We start from the raw sequence: 22,005 nt of genomic DNA on the forward strand, positions 1-22,005 counted from the left end.
GTCAGGAACCATCACTATATGTCTATTATGACTCAAACTTTCGGTCACAAAAGGTATGCCACCTTTAATGACTAATATTTCAGTCACTATATATTGTATTGTTTAGTTAACTTACGAGTGGTAAGGAAAGGAGAGTGAAGAAGAAGTTTTTCTTCCTAATCCGGTCAAAAATGAGAGAAAAAATCTTGAAGTAAAAACAACTAGACTTTCATCTCTTCTTGTCTCTACTCATTTCCTTTCCACACTTAAAAAATCTTAAGAATGAATTTTATCATCTTCACTCATCTCTTTTCCATACTTAAAAAAATCTTAAGAATGAATTTTATAATTTTACCTCTTCTCTCATTTCCTTTCCACACTTAATTAAACTAAATAATACAATAAAAGTCATAAGGAGCTAACAGGAACAGTTTTTTACCGACTAATACTCCAGTCACTAAAAGTCAACTTATTTTGTTTTCAATTTGTTTTACTACAGAATCTATTATAAAAAACATTGCTTGAAAAATCAGATACATATGCCACACAATACAAAGAACACTAACTTTAATTGCTGTTGATTTTAAATTGTAAAACTATACAATATCAACCCAGTAGTAACTTTACATGGAAACACAAGATTCAACTGGGTCAAAAGTCATCCGAATAGTATTCAAAAATAACCTCCAAGATCTAGTTTCAAGATACGTAGTAACTCAGATCACTACATACATGCCAGCGTTACTTCAAGCATTTGTAATGATAGAAAACAAAAACCATGGGAATGGTTTTTCATTCCTGTAAAACCATAGAAAACAAAAACCGATAAATTTCTTGAAAATCCCATGTATATAATGATAAAAAAGCAATCAAATCAAAAAATGTTCATAAACAACCAATTTTTCGCTCTTTCAGTATCCTGCCTAGTTTGGGTCACATGCTAATCACCAATTCAGTCAAGAATGTCATCAAACCTGAAGACGAGTTCATCACATAAGCCCCATCATTGTTGTTGCCTAAAAGGAACCAAGACTGGTTATACATTAAAACATGGGTTGAGTTAGCCTACCTACTACCTAGGGATACATGGGAATCTAGTTATAAGATCTCGCCTAATACTCTGGGTGGTTTTGATGCATCTTAAACCATAAGTGAAGCCTAAAATTCCAACACATAAAAACTGACCAGAGTACAACTAGAAAAACAGAGGTACATGGAAACTACCCATTTTGGGACAGCCATAATTTAAGATTTGACGAAAACCCATCATGACCCGTGACCCAATCTGCCCTTTTTCCACATGTTCTGTCATAAACAAGCAGCAATCAAACAAAAATAAAATGAATGATTCTTAAGAATGTATACATCTATTAAGCAAATTAACTTGTGAAATAAATTATTAGTTAAGGCATGAACATCGTGCTGCAACTTAGCAATCATATGGTTGATTTACATAGTTATCCAAATATAATGTATTATGTATCCAACTAGAAAGACAACAGTCCTGGTTTTATTTATAGTACATTGATGTACAACTGTAGAAGTTGTGTATTCGTGTTGCGCAATGACTAGATATAATAATAAGGGCGCATTCATAATAAAGACATGACATACCTGTAAGCTTTGATATGTAGCCATGCAGGGTAGGACAGTAGGAATCAGGATATTTATAAGGGCACCCCAATCTGCATGTATAAGAACGGCATGTACATCTCCGTATAAGAATGGCATGTCGCTTAAAATCATAAACTTATTACAAAAATATATAGAAAACGGATAATCTTTATCTCAAAAGGCCAAGATATATCACTTCTTACAAGTTCAAATAGTAAGAAATAGATCTTGCTGCATCCCATTGCCTGAATACCATAACTACTGAAATCTCTCACACGATTTTTAAGACAAGACTTGCTCTTTACAAGTTTGATGTGCTCCTACATACCAAAGTAACCAAACAAACAATAACTTTGGGTATCATTGTAATTGTTTCCTTACCCAATCTATTGTACTTTTATACATTATGGAATGAATATTGAAAGTAAGGGGGAGAGGGGTGGGAGCGGCATGCCTGGCGGGTTGGCCAAGCCGCTGGCTGCACACTGCCGCCATCCCTGAGGCATGCGAACGGGTCGGATCTAAATGGCCTAAAAGCCAGCCACGGGCTGGAGGAATATGAACGTTAGGGGGGAGCGTGGGGAGGTGGGGTCCACGAGATTTTGACCGTGTAAACATAATTAAAAAGACAAATAAATTTCTCCTACTCTTTATCTATATAGACACTTCATTTTTAACCAAAAAAATCACCAAACAAAAACATATCTTCACACTTTCACCAAATAAAACACCACATTACTAAAAAATGGATTCCTCTTCCTCATATTCTTCATTTTGTGTTCCACCGGAGTTAGACGATTCGTCTACGGGGAGTACTTTTCAGTTTTTTAATCAAGTGTACGCCGAGCTTGAAGATACCGGCACCTCTTCCGACACTCGTGGGTATATCGATCGAGACCGAGAAGAAGCTCACGCGATACTAATGCGTGACTACTTCGTTGTAGACTCAAAGTTTGACGAACCATTTTTTCATCATCGTTTTCGCATGAGAAAGAGATTGTTTTTGAAGATTGTTGGTGATATTGAAGCTAGATTTAGTTACTTTTAAGAGGGGTACAACACACGGGGTAAAAAAAGTTGCACCGCTCTTCAAAAGTGCACATCGGCGATCAAGCAACTGTCTACGGGTGAACCTTCAAACGCGTATGACGAGTATTTATGTATGGCTGCCAGAATGAGACTCGGGAGCATGGAGTACTTTTGTGATGTGGTCATCAATTTATATCAAAAGGAGTTCTTACGTAGGCCGACATCTCATGACGTTGCTCTCATCACACAAACTCATGAAGAAATAAATCACATTCTAGGAATGCTTGGTAGTTTTGATTGTGCACACATCGAATGGAGGATGTGCCCTAAACACTTAAAAGGACAATACACGAGGGGTGATCACAAGGTACCTACTATTATGATTGAATTTGTTGCTTCCTATGACTTGTGGATTTGCCATTCGTTTTCGGTCCTGCTGGATCGAACAACGATATCAACGTTTTGCAGCAGTCGCCGTTGTTTCAAAACGAGCGTAATGGATCCGCGCCAGACAGTTCATTTAGCGTAAATGGACATGATTACTACCTTACCGATGGAATCTATCCTAGGTGGGCTGCGTTTGTTAAAGCTTATCTGCATCCAGTGGAACAAGATGAAAAGAAATTTAAAAGACTACAGGAGGCTGCAAGAAAGGATGTTGAGCGGACGTTTGGTGTTTGATATGTCGTATTTTATCCCCATTTCCCTCGATTTAATTAGTTGTTTTATATGGGTTAAGAGTCGTTTTCGTATATATTTGGTGCGTTTATGGTATTTGTTAGTGTTTCAGGATGTTAACAGGTACTTAAGCATTATTCTAGAGAAAACGATATTTCTAGAGTAAAATGATTGCTTATGGACGTTTTATGAGGCACGAAACTGAAGTTAGAAGCTGGTCAACAAAAGTCAACTCATACTGTGGCGCAGTGTGAGCATGCGTCGCTGTTTGAAGATTCGAGGATTAAATTGCTTCGCAGTATTAAGAAACTGCGACGCAGTGAGACCAGACACAGCCAAAAGAAAGTCAACGATTGTCAAACTCAAAAGAAGTCAAACATCAGACTACGACGCAGTTTTAGGCTGCGACGCAATGTGGCTCCGAATCCGTGATATATCCAGAAACTATAAATAGCTTGCAAAACATTCATTAAGCCCTAACTTTTACTTTCAGCCGATTTCTTGAGCTTTTGAAGCAGATTTTCGTCAGATTACTTTTCTTCGAAGAACTTCATTACGATTGGATTATTATTTCCGTTACTAGTTTTCATTCATTTGTATTCGGTAATGATGAATTTTTTTAATTTGATTTGTTTTTCGTATTTTAATATGAGTGGCTAATCACCTTTTCATCCATCCTGATAGAGTAAAACAGTATGTAAGGATTGCATACATTTTATAATTCAAAGTTGATTACATTTAACGTTATATCGAATCTCAGTGTATTTATTCTTTATAATTTATCTTGAACTGATTGGTGATTTATATGAGTCTTTAATGGTAGTTATTGATTTCATATATTTTATTTCAATGGTTTGGGTACAAATGATTGGATCTATGACGGGTACGGTAGATAATCACTCAAAAGATAATAGAAATAAATGTGTTGACAGTTGGGTACAATCGATAGGTATAATTGTTAATTTAATAACCAAAACCATTGTTGAATTAGCAAAGTTATAAAAGATGTCTTGGGGACCGGTCTTTGTGATGGAACTAGTTTGTACAAGAGAGTCAAAATCTTTCACTAACTTGACGGGTACGGGGTTGGTGCTTAATTTGAGTCTCAGTTATTTAATCAACTAAATTGGGTTTGAACTTCATTTCATATGCAATTACAAAGTCCTTGTGAACGATCTCGGATTACCGGTTTACTATACTACATACGAACGGGTACACTGTCCATGAGTGTGTAGTAGTCAGTTTTCCAGTAGTTCGTGTTTATAAATTTTATTACTCGATTTCACAAATCAGTGTTCTCAAGGTAAAATGGAAGATTTTGGACCGTCCCCTCCGGCTATGAACAAAGAAGAAGATCTGAAAAGTCGTCGTTGCGTGTACTATACTACACATGATCATCAAAAACAACGGGTGGACAATATCACCGGTTCATATTATGGATCCACCGGTGCCAAGAGTTTATAACCCGGAAGCAAACCGGGAGTTACAGGACGAGGACGTCCATCATCGGCTCCGATATGATCTCACGGGGCATGTATCAGCTTTAGACTTATCATACCTTGACGATCCAGCGATGCAGTCACCATCAGTTACGAGTTTGATTTAGTTGTCTTCATTAGAAATGTACTTTTTAATCTATGTTTATGTTATGTTTAGTTTAATTTTAATGAAATATTTAAGTTTTTATTAAAGAGGAAGAAGTTTGATTAAATTAAATGAAAAAGGAAAAAATAAAATTTTGGAGGGTTGAGAAGGTAATAAATGCCATTGAAAATGGTTAGGAGGGTTGAAAAGAAAAATTGTGTTAGGGGTATTTGATTGATGAAATTTGAGAGGAATGTAAAATATAGCTACATGACTCCTCTCCCCCTAAGCAACTAAATTGAACAATCATGACCAGTACTAATTAATGGGATCAAGGTCTTAACAGAAACAACACAAGAAAGATGCACAGCGAATCACCTGACGTTAACAATTGACTACTTAAATCTTGCATTGATGACATATGAGCTCTAGATTCCATAACATGTCATATAGATATGATCATGATCATTTCCCTCAATATCAAATTAAAAATGAGAGAAGGTTTCATTTTTAATTTTTTTTAGCTTGTTCTTTTGTTTTTCCACTTTTTTCATTCTCTTTTTAATTAACTAATTTCATATAAAAAATTTAAAATTTTTTCCAAAATATTTTATTTTCAAAGGTCGTAGCCCGTAAGCTATAGGTTTCGGCGAAACCTCTCAGTTTATGGTGGAGCCATGATAGCTAAGGACGAAGCGCGTTAGGTAGATCATCCCATCACCGATCACCCCTTATGACCTATCACCATCTATAACCTATCACTCCCACCAGCTACCCTTTATTAATATCCATAAGGGCGAAACTCGTACCGTACCTTACATGTATAACTCACTAACTCGGGTTAAAAAAAAAATTTTAATTTTTTATGGATTAAGTTAATTAAAAAAAATGAAAAAAGTGAAAAAATAAAAAGAAATCAAGAAAACAAGCTAAAAATAAAATAAAACGGACCTTATCTCTGAATCTTTACCTTATATCTATATGTATATATATATATATATATTAAAATCATTATCTCTTCTCTTATATAAATAAAACAAAATTGTTTCCAGAACTTTTTTTCCTATGTGGCATGCCAACATCTTCTTTTAAGCTATTTTCTACAAATTTATGATATCATAATCAATTTTTTTTATTTTCAAAAAGTAATTTTTTCATATTAAGCCCTATATTATCTCTTTTTTACATATTATTTATATAACCTTGTTAATATAAAAATGATCAATTGTGTTCTACCACTTTATTTTTAATTCTATTTCTACCATTGATTTATGGTAGTTAGTTTTATTTGTTTTTTATCACCTAATCGGTTTTATATAAAAAATGTTCATCTTTACAAATATGTTGCTATCTCCCTATCAAAAATTATAATGTATCGACAACAAACTAGAAATTACATACAACAACAATAACAACAACGGTACCCAATCCGGCTAAACCCGGGTTTAGGGAAGTTACAATGTAGACAGCCTTATCTCTACACGAAGGTAGCGAGACGGCTTCCAGAAGGATCTCCGACCAAAAAGAGGGCAAAAGATAGAGAGTGTAAAAAGTTTAGTAACCATACATGCCGGTTAAGTTGTCTGACTACATTATCACAATTAAAGAATATAACATACACCATATAACACACTTTAGCGTAAAATGGACAATACATAGTAAAAAGGGCATTTAAACTTATTAAACACCAACTCTTTAAGCAAGTTTATAGACTTAAGTTCAAAGGGGGCTAATCTAGCTTAGGAGGGTTGAAAGGTTGAATAAGGCTTGCTGGCGGTTCCCAACTGATGTGAGAGTAGAGAGGTAATCGCACGCCACCAAGCTTATATGAGGATGTTTGTGTGTGTTTTATTCTGCCTTGAATGAGATTCAAGACGAGGTATTAATAGGGGTTTAAGGAAGGATCTAGACCTGGTCCCAAAACCATGACGCCATGGCTCCAGGAAGCCGTTGAGCGGTGTGTCGCCTAGTGTAACAAACTCTTGTCTTCATGTAGACAGTTTAAGAGAAGTACGGAGAGTGTCAGATAGACGTCATGATATTGTTGTAGTATACAGACTAGATTTCGTAGGCTAGAGAGTGGAAGCCTAAATAGGTTGTTTGTTTAAGCAAGTAGCCTAAGGATTAAGTTACGTAAATCCTTAGCCTAGACGTATCCTACACTATCACCAACCTACAAATGTAATAAATATGTCCATGTGCATACAACAAAGCAGAGATCCAGCAATTACGAGCGGTATGTGCAAGACTCCCTTAAATCCCCTTCCAGCAAGTCAAAGAAGCAAATAGGATTGAACCAGACATACATAGAACTCTCATAAATTACATATATAATTCTATATATTTTTTTGTTTTAACTTTTTAATTATACGGCCCTGGTTGAACCCGGGTTAATTAGCTAGTTATTATATATATTAAAATCAATTCATTGAATTGCGTGTAAAGAAATTTTAAACTTTCATATTTTAGTAAACGTGACAACTTGATTTTTTTAATCATTTGTTTCATTTTCAAACAATTAAATACTACATGTTTCATTGCAAAAGTTTATGATTTTTTAATTTTAACACGTGACTTTTTTTTAGCGGCATTCTATTATACTTCTACTCCTAAATTACACGTATGTCTGTAAATTAAGACTCTTGAAAACCCTCTTTTAATCCACCCTCACAAATATATGAAGTGGGACTCGAACCCAAGTGGATCTCCTAAGGTCAAAGACCTTACCAATGAGCAACAACCCCATTAACAACACCCGACCCTTTAATACATATATGATATACACTACAAATAATGTTGCATTTGTCCATACTTTTAGATATCGTGAACAAATTAAAAATTTTGTCACACTTTTATGTGTATAAAAATATGTAGAACTAAAAGTGTGTAGAAATTTATCCACACTAAAAAGTGTGTATATCTAAAAGTTCACACTTTTTGTACGTGGAACTAAAAGTTCACACTCTTTAGTGTGGAATTTCATAATTATTTTGTAACACCCCATTTGTCCACGATAGCTTTTTAGTTAGCGTGGACAAATGGGTGTTACAAAATATTTATGAAGTCCACACGAAAAAGTGTGAACTTTTAATTCTACACACTTCAAATTCTACATATTTTTACACACATAAAATCGTGACTAATTTATAATTTGTTTATGCTTTGCAAGAACACCTTGCAAAGCGTGGACAAATGCAACCGAATCCCATTCTTAATGTGAAGCCTCTAACTTTGCTATTTTTAATTGGCTATAATACCCTCTCTTTGACATACTTTAATACTTCTCTTGCATTACTTAGACGTTTTTGCACTCTACTGGGTTTGTTTCTAGAAACAATAAACCAAACACGGATAAGAGATCCCTGACAAATAAGAATAAGGTAATAAAGATAGAGGAAGGGGTTATTTGAGAACTCACAAATAAAAAAGAACGCGAGAACAATTTTGGACCACTCATTTTCTTATATTTTCTCTCTCTTCCATTAAATAAGAAAATTCACCCAAATCATTTAAAATGTTTTAACTCACAAACCGTAAATCTTTAGACGAAACAAAAAGCATGGGTAGTCTTAAAATTTCGTCCTCTTTCATTAGAGATCCAATTCGATATAATTTTGACAACTTTTTAGTTTTCGTTTTTTTTCCCCATTGCGTTCATCCTACACATGTGTAGGTTCATCCTACACATGTGTAAGATCATTGTTTTCACATGTAAATTAGTAAATTAACATATGTACACAACAATAAAGGTCAAGGGTGGAGCCCGTCAATCCATGGCAGAGCCATGGTAGCCAAGGACGGAGCCCGTCAGTCCATGGCGGAGGAATAGCGCTAAGGGCGGAGCCCGTTAGGTAGATCACCCATCATGTTCACCCCCTATGACCTATCACCCTCTATGACCTATCACCCTATGACCTATCACCCTCTATGACCTCACCACCCACTAGCTTTGGTTTATGAATATCCTTAAGGGCGAAGCCCGTTCCGAATCATAATTTTTGTTTAACCTGCACATGTGTAAATTCAACCTACACATGTGTGAGTTATGTGTAACTACCATAAAGAAAACGAAAATTAAAAAGTCGTTAAAAGTATATCGAACTGGATCTCTAATGAAAGAGGACGAAATTTTAAGACTACCCATGCTTTTTGTTTTGTCTAACGATTTACGATTTGTGAGTTAGAACATTTTGAATGATTTGGGTGAATTTTATTATTTAATTGAAGAGAGAGAAAGAGGAAAATAATGTATGGTCCAGAATGGTTATTGGGTTCTTTTTTTTAAGAGTTCTCAAAATAACTCACCCCAATGAAGATATATTAATTGACATAGCAGAATTGTGCAAAGCATCAAAAATTTAAAGTAAACCGACGACAAAGTCTTTATCAAAAGTTCCAAAAACACATACATAGAGATAGAGGTTACAAATAAACACAATCTTCCCATTCTTTTTCCATTCATTTTGACAAAAATATTAAGATAACACAAATCACCTACAAAAAGAAACGCATCAAAAAGGGAAAAAAGTAGTAAACAAAACACAACCTAACCATAAACTTTATTACATAATAATTGCATACATTTGAAAAGGTAAATATTGATAGCGAGTATTAAAAACAATGAATCGTTACATAAAAACACATCAAAAAGTAATCTTAGGGTGGACGGAGTGCGGTGGTAAGGGAATCGGTGCCTATCCGGTCTAAACAATACACATAAAATAAAATAAAAAATTTAAACACAGGGACCAACATCCAAACTGTAACAACCGTCTTAGAAATGTTCTGAATAAGTTCCTCGAATCGTACTTTCGCCATTAGAACGGCTAGACAATTCAAATTATTTAAGTTCTTGACATATTTTAGACCCAATTATGGCTATATGAAGTCAATTTGATCTTAAATCATGATTTATATGACGAGTTATGATTAAATACGATGAAGTACTAAAGTTCGGCTCGTAAACGTTCGTGTTCATAAAAGTTCTAGTTCAAAATGTTTGCAAATAGTCTTTGCACTTATTAAGTTCATTTATTATGGGAGACTATAAATAGAGAGTTAGTGAGAGAAAGCCCCATTCTTCATCTTCACCATCTCACCACTCTTTCACTAAAACACACACTTAGCCACCATAAAACACACACTTGGGCATCTCTTGATTTTGAGACGTTTGATCAAAATCGTTTGTACTTTTAGCATCCTTGTGATAATCAAAACACACTTCTTGAATCGTTTCTCAGGTAACAACAACATTTGATGAGTTTTTGATCAAATTAAAAGTATACTTTTTCAAGTTTATGTTCTTGATGATTTGGTCCAGTTCTTGAACGAAAATCATGTTAAATGTTAATGGGTTGTGTCTAAATATGTTTAAACATATGTATGAACAAATTTGGGTCATAACGTGCTTTAATCTACAAAACCCGTTTTTGGAAAATGAAGGTGCAACTTGTTCTTGAAGTCATGACTTGTTCATGTTATGTTTGATCTTGAAATCATTAAAAGTGTTACTAGATAATGTTATTGAGTATATTTGTACTAGTGCTATGTCCAAACAAGTCCTGAAAATCGATCTAGAATTTCATTATTGTGCTCCTACTTGTTGAGGCTATTCTTGGGCTAGGACGATCTTCCCAAGATCGTCCCAGGCTCTTGGTGTGTTTGTTTGTTCATTCGAAGTTGTTGTGATTGGGAATCACACACTTCTTGGGTAGCTAATCTTCTAGATTGGTTTTGGTCAAACAATTGTTCTTGAACTAGGAAGATCTTGGTAGGGATAATGACCTGTGGATGTAGTGAACTATGACAAAATGTCTATGTTATGTATTGATCTAATCGGGGGTTTATGTTATGTAACGAACTTACCAAAACTGTCTAAGGGATGCATGTTACATGCTAAAGCCGGTCATCAATTTTTTTCCCTTTATTTTTTAATCTTAATTTATTTATTGAACATATATAAATAAATATAAGTTATGGAAACATATAAAATGTATATTTGTTCTGTAATTATATAAAAATTATAAACACCATCATATCTTCTGGCCGCCACCTACCTCCCCATTTTTCCGATCAACCCTAACACAATCATATATCAAAAAATCAAAGATCTCAAAAATTAAAATCGCATTGAAGATTACGATCCCTTATAAGGTCAAGAACCTGAAAACCAATCATTACATATATTCTCAAATATACACACTGACACACACAATCTAAGGGTACATATATACAACCTACACAAACAAACAATGAGAGACTAGAGGGCGTATTCTTACAGGCTTCTTAAGCATAACTTAGAATTGAAATGAAAAAGAACTAACTTCTAGATTTTAGTTAAAGCAACAAAACAACAAACTTAGAAGAACGCCATTACAAGCCTAAAGCTGAAAAGATCAAATCTCCATGACCTCAACTTCATCATTCTCTCTTTCGGGATATTAATAAATAACTAAATGGAAACAAGAAAATACCAGTTCTCAAATACTCGGGAGGAGTTGAAAACAATAAATAACATGCATCACTTAGACAGTTTTGGTAAGTTCATTACATAACATAGACCCCCCATTAGATCAATACATAACATAGACATTTTGTCATAGTTCACTACATTCACAGGTCATTATCCCATCTTGGTACTAGGAAGATCTTGGTGCTAGGAAGATCTTGGTACTAGGAAGATCTTGACCCCGGACGATCTTGACCCAGGACGATCTTGACCCAAAAAGATCTTGACCCAGGACGATCTTGACCCAGGACGATCTTGACCCAGGAAGATCTTGACCCAGGAAGATCTTGACACAAGAAGGATCTTGACACTAAAACGATCTTGTTCTATAACTTGGCATACTTGAACTTAAATCAACTAGATCTTGTACTTAACCACTAGACCAGTACATTAAAGTCATGATTCATCTTAATCATTAAAGTGCGAGTTCTATGAACCACCAAACTAAGTTCTTAAGGCTAAAGATCATTATTAAAGACACGTTCAATTAAGTAACACTATAATTACATATGTGTGAGTTCAAAGACATTCAGATCGAGTCCAGTTCAAGTACCTAAGTTCATTCAAATTTATTTTGAGTCAAAACGTTCAAAGATCACCGAGGACCAAATCATCAGTTTATCAAGAACATTTCAATGATTAATTAATCACACGAATTAATATGTGTACTTATTTATGATCAATGACTTGTACATAGGCTTCCATCAAGACGTACTTGGATTTTGATAGATATAACTTATCTATCTCTGTGCTTGATCTCTGTGCTTATAAATTGTGCTTGTACCAGATCACTATGAGTTCACCAATCCCCCTTTCGTACATTTTGTTCAAGTTCTTTATCGGGGACTGAAAAGCATGAAAACTATTTTGTACATATATATGTTCTTGAACTATTTTACGTACTATTCTATGATCTTATGAAATACTTATGATATGATTCCTATCTATTTAAAAAGAGGTATTTAAGTCTTGAATGGGCAAGATCCTTAAATACATTCTAGTTCTTACTTGTTCTTGTTCAGTTCTTGTTCACTGTTATCAATTCATATCCCACAGTTCAGGGATTGAATCGTAGGTAATTATGGACAGCACTGTTTAGGGTAGGCCCACCCTCATTCTCCGCAGTTCTGGAGAATGCATATTATCTGTTCTTGTTCTGACCTAGATCTTACTTGATTTACTTGATTATTATGAGCATATCATTATATTTACTGTTCAGTTCTGGCCAATCGGGTTAGTAGTGATAATACAATTACAGTTCATTACTTGTTCTTGTATTGTTCTTACTATTACAAAGTACTTTTGTTAAACGTACAAATCTTATGACCTTGTTCTTACTTTTCTACTATTACCAAGTACTTTTGTTAAACGTACAGATCTTATGACCTTGTTCTTACTTTTCTACTATTACCAAGTACTTTTGTTAAACGTACAGATCTTATGACCTTGTTCTTACTTTACATTACAGTTCATTACTTGTTCTTGAACTATTCTTACTATTACAAAGTACTTTTGTTAAACGTACAGATCTTATGACCTTGTTCTTACTCTACATAGTATCTATATGTAAACTAAATAGTACTTTATGTGAATCTCACCAACTACTTTTGTAGTTGACCTTTTGAACTTACATACTTTTCAGGCTAGACTAGTAGATCTTTAGCATAGGAGTCTTCCTCTTTCAAGCTCATCTCTTTGGTGACTGTTCGAGCGTACAAGACCTGGAGCTATGAAGATTTTCCTTTGCTTATTCAGTTCAAGACTTTGGTACTTTGAGACAATTGTTCTGTCTTTTGAATACTAAATATTCTGGGTCATGTTCTGTAATAACTATCATACTTCTTCTCTTAATGATGTTGTTGGTTGTGTTGGAACTTGTACTGTGTGCAATTGTGCTTATCTGTACATCCCGTATATTCCGCTTTAGCAGGGTGTTACACAAACGGTAATCTCTTCCTCTTTATTTTTTCCTCTTTTTCACTACCTTTTGTTCTTGAACTATTATTTTTCTCCATCATTTTCATTCCTTTTTTCTTTGCTTAACTATCACACACATAAAACATTGAAAACATGAACCTAAGGGTTGTTAAGATGGCGATACAAGCCCACATGGTCAACCACGACAAACACCGATCTCAAGTGAACACCATCATTCAGAGTGTATCTGATGAGAAGGCGGCTTACCAAGCCAAAATCAACCGAATTGAATCTCCTGATTGGGCTAGAAACACTGCTGAAGCTGAGTATCTTGTATATCTTCAACAAAAGATCGACTGGTTGAACCAAATTATTTTTCAGCTTATCGCTGCCTCTTCCACTTTCGCAGCCACACTTGACCACACGTTATTCTCGCAAGGCAATGTCGGTGGTGGTCAGCATCTAGATTATTATACTGACCCGGAGAAAGAATACGTATCTGCTCAACCCGGCGACGCTACTGAGTCTCCTAAACCCTATCGGTAGACGGCGACAATACCATGGACTCGGACTATTTCGAGTGTTAAGTTTATGTAATGTTTTTAATAATTTTAGTAATATTATGTAATGTAATGTTTATTAATGTTTTTAGTAATGTAATGTAATGTTTTTAACTGATGTTAGTAATATTCTAGTAATAATTTGTTTTGAACTATTATAAAATTAAAATTAATTTAAAACTTGAATATAAATAAATAGAAAGTAAAGTAAATAGAAAAGGTTGGAGAGGAGTGAGGAAGCACTCCTAGCATTTAGAAAGCAAGCGGGGAGGAGAAGAAAAAACAGGTAGGGATGGTGAGGCACTCCCCCCCCCCCCCCCCCCCATATAATAAACCGTTAAGTATCCAAAGTTTCAATTGCATGGCATCAAACCCGAATCGAATAACTTCCATACACAACAATAAGACATAAATCGCTGAAATAAAAAGGAAAAAAAACTGAAAACATAATCACACCCTAATTAGTTTACAAAACAAACTCATATCAAAGAGAAAAGTTATATAAAAATACCTTTATTAAAAAAAAAAATTACAGCAAAATAGATTAAAAAAAAAAGAATAGATCCTAGAATGCATTTAGAAATCTTTACCAGATTCAAATATGGAGGAAAAAGGTTATGGAATGAATAGGGTTAGGAATAGCTTGGATGGGAAGATTATAAGGAGGAAGAAAAATTAAATATAAAAAAATATTTATACTCCCTTATAAAATATATTGGACATTTATTTTAGAAAATTAAGCACTTTTTTCAGTATTCTCATAATACCCCTTACACCCCTATTTAAACATAAAACTCTTAAATACCCTCTTTTTCCTATTCATTCTAATCATTACATGCTTTCATCTACATTCCATCACCCTACGTGCCGCCCTCTTTCTCCACCGCCTCCCTTTTATGTTGCCTTCGCCTTCTCGCCGCTGCAAAGCGCGGGTACTATACTCGTAGATAATAGTTGGCTTACTTTTAATTATTATTAAAAAAATATTTAAAAAGTAGATTATTTAAGAGGGATCTTTAGGCTCAAAGAAGAAGATTAGGATACCAAGTGTAGTCTCAACCTACTCTTTTAGTTAAATTATACTCCGTAGATGTTAACTGTTAATGTTGATCTTTTTATTTTATTTATAAACTTCGCTAAACACTATATTTGGTAGTCTTATTACTTGTACAATTATTAAAAAAAAAAAAGAAAAAAAAAACCATCAGGCAGCTACAAATGAAATTGAAAAAAAAAAGGAAATTTATTTATTCAACATGGAATATTTTATTTAACATGTTTGATAAATAAAAGACACATGATAGCTCTTCAAATATTTTATCTGACATCAACGATATATCGATTAATACATTCAATAAATGAATATATAACTGATATTGACGTAACTAATTCATTTTGAGCGTTATTATAGCTTATGTTTAGAAAACTTTTTAAAAAAATTTGTTTGTATTTCCCTTTATTTATATGCGTTTATTTATATGTCTAAGGACCCGTTTATTTTTTTAATCATTAAGTGTTGAGTGTATTAAGTGGCTCAATACATAAATAATGTATGTATGTATTAAGTAAGATAAAGGTAATTGACGGTTATTTTTGTTTATTAAGTTAAAAAAGAAACATAAAATTTGACTGAATGATTAAGTTCTTAACTATTAAGCTCATTAAGTTCATTAATAGTTCTTAACTATTAAGTTCATTAAGTTAGTTTTCATATTTTACGAAGATGAAGGGTTATTATTAGTTTGTTGGATATTTTTGGTTAAACGGTGGAATTTTTTCATAGTTAATTCGTTACATGGCGTTCTTATGAATTTAAATAGAGCTAGAAAAGTAGAGATCGAAGAAATTTGGTGCAACAAACCTTGTATTACTTGATTTATTTTTTTATTTTGTCTCTTAACTTGTACTATGTTACTTAGGGACGACTCTACAATGGGGGCAATGTGGGCAACTCCCCATTCTAATTTTGGTACAATCTAATTTTTTAGAGATATATTTGTAGTTTTGTTCCTAAATAATAATACATTATACATACAAATGTTATCATCGTTGTCATAAGCATCTTCTTTGAAAGTATGTTACTTATATTGGAAGCATTAGTTTTGACATAAAATCTTTATTGGTAAAGTAAAAATCTCCAGTTATTTTGATTTTTAACGAAGTTGAAAAAGAGAAATTAAAGAAAGTGTTTTATTTGTTTGGGTAATTGTATCATACATTGATAAATAGTATAGTTGTATGTGAAAATGTTATTTTATTTTCAAGTTATTATATAATAGTAATCATAATAGTCAGGTCAAAATTTATGTAGAGGCTAAATTGTAAATCATTGATTTCGATGTACTTATTTATGTTGTTTAATATAACGTAACTCCTCCGTTATCACATGCTCTAAAATTGCAAAGACCAATGTTCAAGTTAAAGATAGATGTTCTCATAATTGGCACTCAGACGAAATTATTTTAAGGGTCCATTTTTTCTAATTCTCCGGTGAGAGTTAATTTTTGTTTAAAAATTTTTTTTCACTCAAAGATGACTTTAATAAATATAATAAAAGACTTTTAAATTTGCCACCTCACAAAAAAAATTCTGGCTCCGTCCCTGGTGTTCCTGCTAGCTTTTTGCTAGTTGGGTTTTTATTAATAATATTTCATCTTTATCATTAAAAAAAAAAATTTTGAATAAAATTTTTTTAGGATTACAAATTTGCCCTTCTGTTTACATAAAGGTGACAGTGATTTGACATAAAAATGACATCTTTCTAAAGATATCAATAGTCTATCATGGCCCTTTTTAAGATATCAATAATATAGCAACCCCTAAATTTGATTAGATTTTTTTTGAAAACTATGTTATTCCAAAAAAATGATGAGGACCTGTATACATATTCGGACAACAAAGACGTGCTTAATAATTTTAAAGACAAGCCAGGGGACCATCTCAATAAAGTAGGAGACCTACACCAAAACTTTTGGTATATATAGTAATAGTATCAATGTACTACAACAAAAAAGATTGAAAATGCACAACCTTTATAATGCAGTGGTGTTGTTTTTAGTTGTTACCACGTTCATAGGCTTGCTTCCGTCTACTCACTCCAACCATGATCAAGAGATCGCCATGGTCGTTGACGATGATAATCCATCGACCCAACAGATGGATGAAAAGATTATAAAGGTTAAGTTACTTCTTTTTTTTTTCAGAAGAAAAAAACAAATCTTGATATGTTTTTCATAAATATAAATTGAAAAATGCTAAATGAAGCTCTTAGGGCTTCGCTTTATGTGCATAAAATGGTACGTTTCCATATCAAAAACCCACCCCTGATTTTTTTGGTAAGTGTAAAACTATTTAATGCACCTTAACGAAAGCCCTTAGGGCTTCATTTAGCAAAACCCAAATAAATTACATTCTTCGCTTTATGTCCCTCCTATATAGGCCGACAATCGTCAAGTTCAAACTCGGCGACTCAAGTTGGAAGATGGGAAACTATTGACACTTTTGCGACCGAATGGGAGAAAGAATTGTGTTGGCATTGACCAAAAATGTTGGTTTGATGAGGATTGTTGCGCTGGCTTATATTGTGGTAGCGGAACAGTAGGTAGCGGAACATGCCAGCAGGCTGAGCCTGAGCCTAAACCTGAACCTGAACCTAGACCTAAACCTGAACCTGAACCAAGTCCAAGTGATTGTGTTGGCATTGACCAGCCATGTGGACCGCGTCTCCCTTGCTGCGGTGACTTACATTGTGATTATGGGTTGTACTATATTATGGGAGTGTGTCAGCAACCTGAGCCTAAACCTGAACCTGAGCCCGAGCCCGAGCCTGAACCTGAACCCGAACCTGAGCCTAAACCGGAACCTGAGCCTGAGCCTAAACCCGAACCTGAACCCGAGCCCGAGCCCGAGCCCGAGCCCGAACCCGAGCCCGAGCCCGAGCCTGAGCCTGAGCCTGAGCCTGAGCCTGAGCCTGAGCCTGAGCCTGAGCCTGAACCTGAACCTAAACCTGAACCTGAACCTGAACCTGAGCCTAAGCCTGAACCTGAACCTGAGCCAAAACCTGAACCTGAACCAAGTCCAAGTGGTTGTATTGGCGTTGGCCAGTCATGTGGAGCGCTTCTCCGTTGCTGTGATGGCTTATACTGTGATTATGGGTTTGTACCTCTTATCGGAAAATGCAAAGCCAATAAGGTCCTTGCCAGTTTGCAATGAAGGATTACATTGTGAATTAAGTTCCTGCTCAGATACGGCATTTCCAAGTCGTTCTGGTGTTTGTGTTAGTGAACCATGGATTGGTGGTCGCGGCTACATATATATATGCTAATAAAAGATGTCTTTGTACGTGTAATAATGCTACGATGTGCATGTCCTTATCCTTAATAATTCAAATAAACAAGGTTTTAAATATATGCTTCTTCCCAATTAGCTATAAGCTAAAATTATATATTCATTAATCACTAAATTATATATTCATCGATCACTAAAATTATATATATTCATCGATCTGAAAGAACTAATCATAGTTCTATAAGAAATGCCAGCAAAGCTATGAGTAACTAACCCAATATTAACTTAAACTATAAGGTAGTTAGTTGTTTACTTGGTGGTGGTTAAGGTAATTAAGCATATCTACATATATGCCACCAAAGTTTGATTTGACTGTTGCTCTGCAGCTCTTCAGGTGTGCTTATGATTATCAAGAATTAGTAAAATTATGGGTGTCAATATACATGAGCAAGCACTGCCATTGATCCTTTAATTAGTTCTTCCAAATTGCCATCAGAATCCAATAAAAGATACAAATAAAAAGAGGAGAAATTGAAAATAACACCTAGATAGGAGTCAAACACAGGGCCAACAGGAGACTAAGAAAGGCATAAAGCACCAAACATATTTCATATATGTTATCATGTTATCTTGTGTATATAAAGATTTAACAATTCCAAAAAAAGCAGATACTATCTATAAGGGCACACGTTAATAGAAGAATTAATTTTGTCTTAGCAATCAAAACAAAATGGTATGTAATAAGTTCAAGAGTGCCCTGTACCTTCTGATTCAATGTTATCATGTGTCTGCTTTATCTAAGCATACTTAAATAGAGCAGTAACTTTCCAATAGGTAGAAACCATTATTTGCAGAATGAACATAACCAAAGATCATCTGCTTGGATAGGTGGTGACATTCAGACACCAGAAGTAAATATGGTCATTGTGTCTGGTGTGCATAGTGATGTAATTCTTTAAATTTTTTGTTAGGGGAAAAAAAAAGTGGATTTGTGACAGAGCAAGTAGAATAATGTCTTTGGCCCAATTCAAATCAACATCTATAATAGGTGTTCCTGAACCAGACAACCAAGTGGGTGCAAGTTTATACCCCATTTGGGATTGTGATTTACTAATTTAGGGTGTCCAAGTTTGCGGATCACAATATCCCATTTTAAGTATTACTTTTAGAAAGCTAATTTAGCCATGCTGCCATCCGCTTATGATAAGAGTAGTCAATTTGTCTGGGACAGATGTAAGATTTAGACAACGAACATGTTATTATAATTGTTGTTCAAAAGTTTAAAAATATTTATTTAGATGTTAATCATTTTCATATTTATTCAAAGTTTTTTAAAATAAAAAATAATGTACAAATCTCGTGTATTATGCGGGTAATAAACTAGTTAATTCAGTATACCAACTCTGATGCACGGAAACGCCCGGAAGCCACCGTACCCCGTACTGGAAAGTTGCCGGGGACAGAAACGTGTACGGGGACGGCTGCGAAACGTTTCCAGGCCTTTTCCAAAAATTTGGGGACGTTCCTTGACGGCTTCGATAAGTCAACTGGTGTTTCTTATACCGTTTCTAGTTTTTGGGACCTTTTTTTTTTAGGTTTCCAGCAGTCCCAGTGGTGGATCCAGTGTAGAATGAGGGTGGTCACCGCCCCACCCTCAACCCATTTTTGTTAGCTTTTTTTTAAGGTCCGTAAGTTCCCGAAATAACGTATACAGAGGAGGGAAAGGTATGACGGTGTATTTGCAGGTTATCCAAATGGGGAAGATGACATTCTCTTATAATATTTATTCATTTAAGTCCTTTTAGTATATTCAAAGTTTAAATTTAGTCCCTAAGCATTTAAAGTTATAATTTCTTTAGAATAAAATTCATAATATACTAATTATTTGTAAATATCATCACGTGATTTTACTCTATGTTGAGTAATTTCTTTTAGTCAGTTTCTTAAATTTAAATAATGATTTTTTTTTCCTTCTTGAGCAGTTTAGACTAGTTTATATTTGGGATACGAGCCTTCACATGGTTCATTTGGTAAACATGATAATACTTGTAGGTCATGTGTTCGAGGTCGGTATCGATATTCAAACGTATAGTTTATATTTGGGATTAATTTCTCAAACTATTAGTCTTTAAGATTTAATTAACATAATACCTCCATTTTTTTTATTAAATTAAGTATCAAGAATATAGAAGATGTATGAATTTTGAAGTTTACATTAACGTATGAATATATTTTGAGGTTTGTGATACATTATCTATAATATATATATACATATATATATATATATATATTATGTATTTATTCCCGTACCCGTGACGTAGCCGTTTCTTAATTTTTTGAGTTTTGCTGTTTCCCGTTCCCGTTTCTCGTTCCCGTGCAACATAGTATAACGATAACCTCAAGCATACAGTCAAATTAATCTTGTATCCAAACACAACAAGTCGATGATATGGTGGCTATGTTATAAGTTTATAATCGAACTAATTTTTAGGTTTGTCCGATGGACTGGTATTTTCAAAATATATGATTTACAAATTTTGTTTCAGAGGTTAAAATAATAAAAATGAAACATATATGAAAACAATAAAAAGTTTTAAAAACATTAAAACTTAAAACATAATAGTAACAAATAACAGTAAAAAAAAAATTGTGATTACATGTGCATTAAACAAACTTTTGATGACATGTGTTTTTAGGCTGTTACTAAAACTATTGAATTGGGAATAAAGTTTAAGCAGTAAAATAAGGAACGATATCTCTGTAAATTGCATTACCTTCCCATAGAAAGAATTCATCGTACATGGTTAACATCATCAAATTCACCTTCAATGGTTTATACAGCCTCTTTATGTTCTTCTTCATTCATAGGAGCTCTTTTCCCACCAGAAACACCAACCACTTTTGCAACAAAGCATTCATCAACCTGGTCCATGCTCACATTTTAAATAAAAAGGAGAAAAAAAACACACCAATGGTAGAGATTATTGCCGTGATCTTGCCATGTTTTTTTTTTTTACATGAAAAATGTCGTAGACGAATTAAGCAGCCCGATTAACCTATTGTTGATTTCGCTTCTTAAACTCATTACTTATGCTGTCGCAATTATTTATCAAATTATGTCTGTCAATGGCAACTTATCAAAATAAGAAACAAAATGTCTGTTATGGGATTATGGCTTCAAACGACTATCGTGCCCGGTAATCGGTTGAATCTAGAGACATGTACAAAATTAAATACAATCAAGGAATATGTTGTTCTTATATGTGCAAAATTTAGCAATCGTTGTATTTGTTAAAATATAAGAATAAAAGGACATTAATTCGTATATTCATTTATTTGAATTTACACACCGTTATAACGAATAACAAAAATATCACGTTTATTGGGTCAGGATACTCAGTTTATTATCAAAGCACCGAATCACTAACATTTAACCCATCAAAATTCACACTTTATAGCCTTAATACATGATTACGTAACTCTACATATATCATAGCGTGTATATATAATCAAAAATCCATAAACTAAAACTTATCGCAAAAAATGGTACATGAGTCTCTACTTGCAGGGGAATTTGTGTGTGTTCATAAACAGATCGATAGCCTGAGTTTGTGGGCATTGAAACACGAAATCAAAATAATATATCAAGATTACAAACTAACTTAACAACACATAGTGATGAAATAAGATATGGCTATTAAAAGGTGTCTTTGACTAACTATAGAACTTATAAAATGCCTCCATTGAATTTTTGTTACTAAATATGATACTAAGATTGTATCTTAAAATGAGAAGCATCAGTTGCAAAGTTCTTCCCAAGCTTCTTTGAAGAATCGCTCGATTTAACAC

At 34.0% G+C, this 22,005-nt stretch overlaps 2 protein-coding genes across 2 annotated transcripts; both read left to right on the forward strand.

Annotated features, from left to right (window-relative positions):
• The first annotated feature begins 2,755 nt into the window (after positions 1-2,755).
• LOC122591761 lies at positions 2,756-3,303 on the forward strand. The gene is made up of 2 exons (XM_043764005.1): positions 2,756-2,989; positions 3,091-3,303. The coding sequence occupies exons 1-2, from the start codon at positions 2,756-2,758 to the stop codon at positions 3,301-3,303; spliced, it is 447 nt and encodes a 148-aa protein (XP_043619940.1).
• A 13,564-nt stretch (positions 3,304-16,867) lies between these two features.
• LOC122592339 (keratinocyte proline-rich protein-like) lies at positions 16,868-18,276 on the forward strand. Its single transcript, XM_043764541.1, has 2 exons — positions 16,868-17,046; positions 17,308-18,276. The coding sequence occupies exons 1-2, from the start codon at positions 16,891-16,893 to the stop codon at positions 18,079-18,081; spliced, it is 930 nt and encodes a 309-aa protein (XP_043620476.1). The 5' UTR covers positions 16,868-16,890; the 3' UTR covers positions 18,082-18,276.
• The last annotated feature ends 3,729 nt before the right edge of the window (positions 18,277-22,005 follow it).

This window comes from Erigeron canadensis, chromosome 3 (assembly GCF_010389155.1).
Source record: "Erigeron canadensis isolate Cc75 chromosome 3, C_canadensis_v1, whole genome shotgun sequence".
Lineage (NCBI taxonomy): Eukaryota > Viridiplantae > Streptophyta > Magnoliopsida > Asterales > Asteraceae > Erigeron > Erigeron canadensis.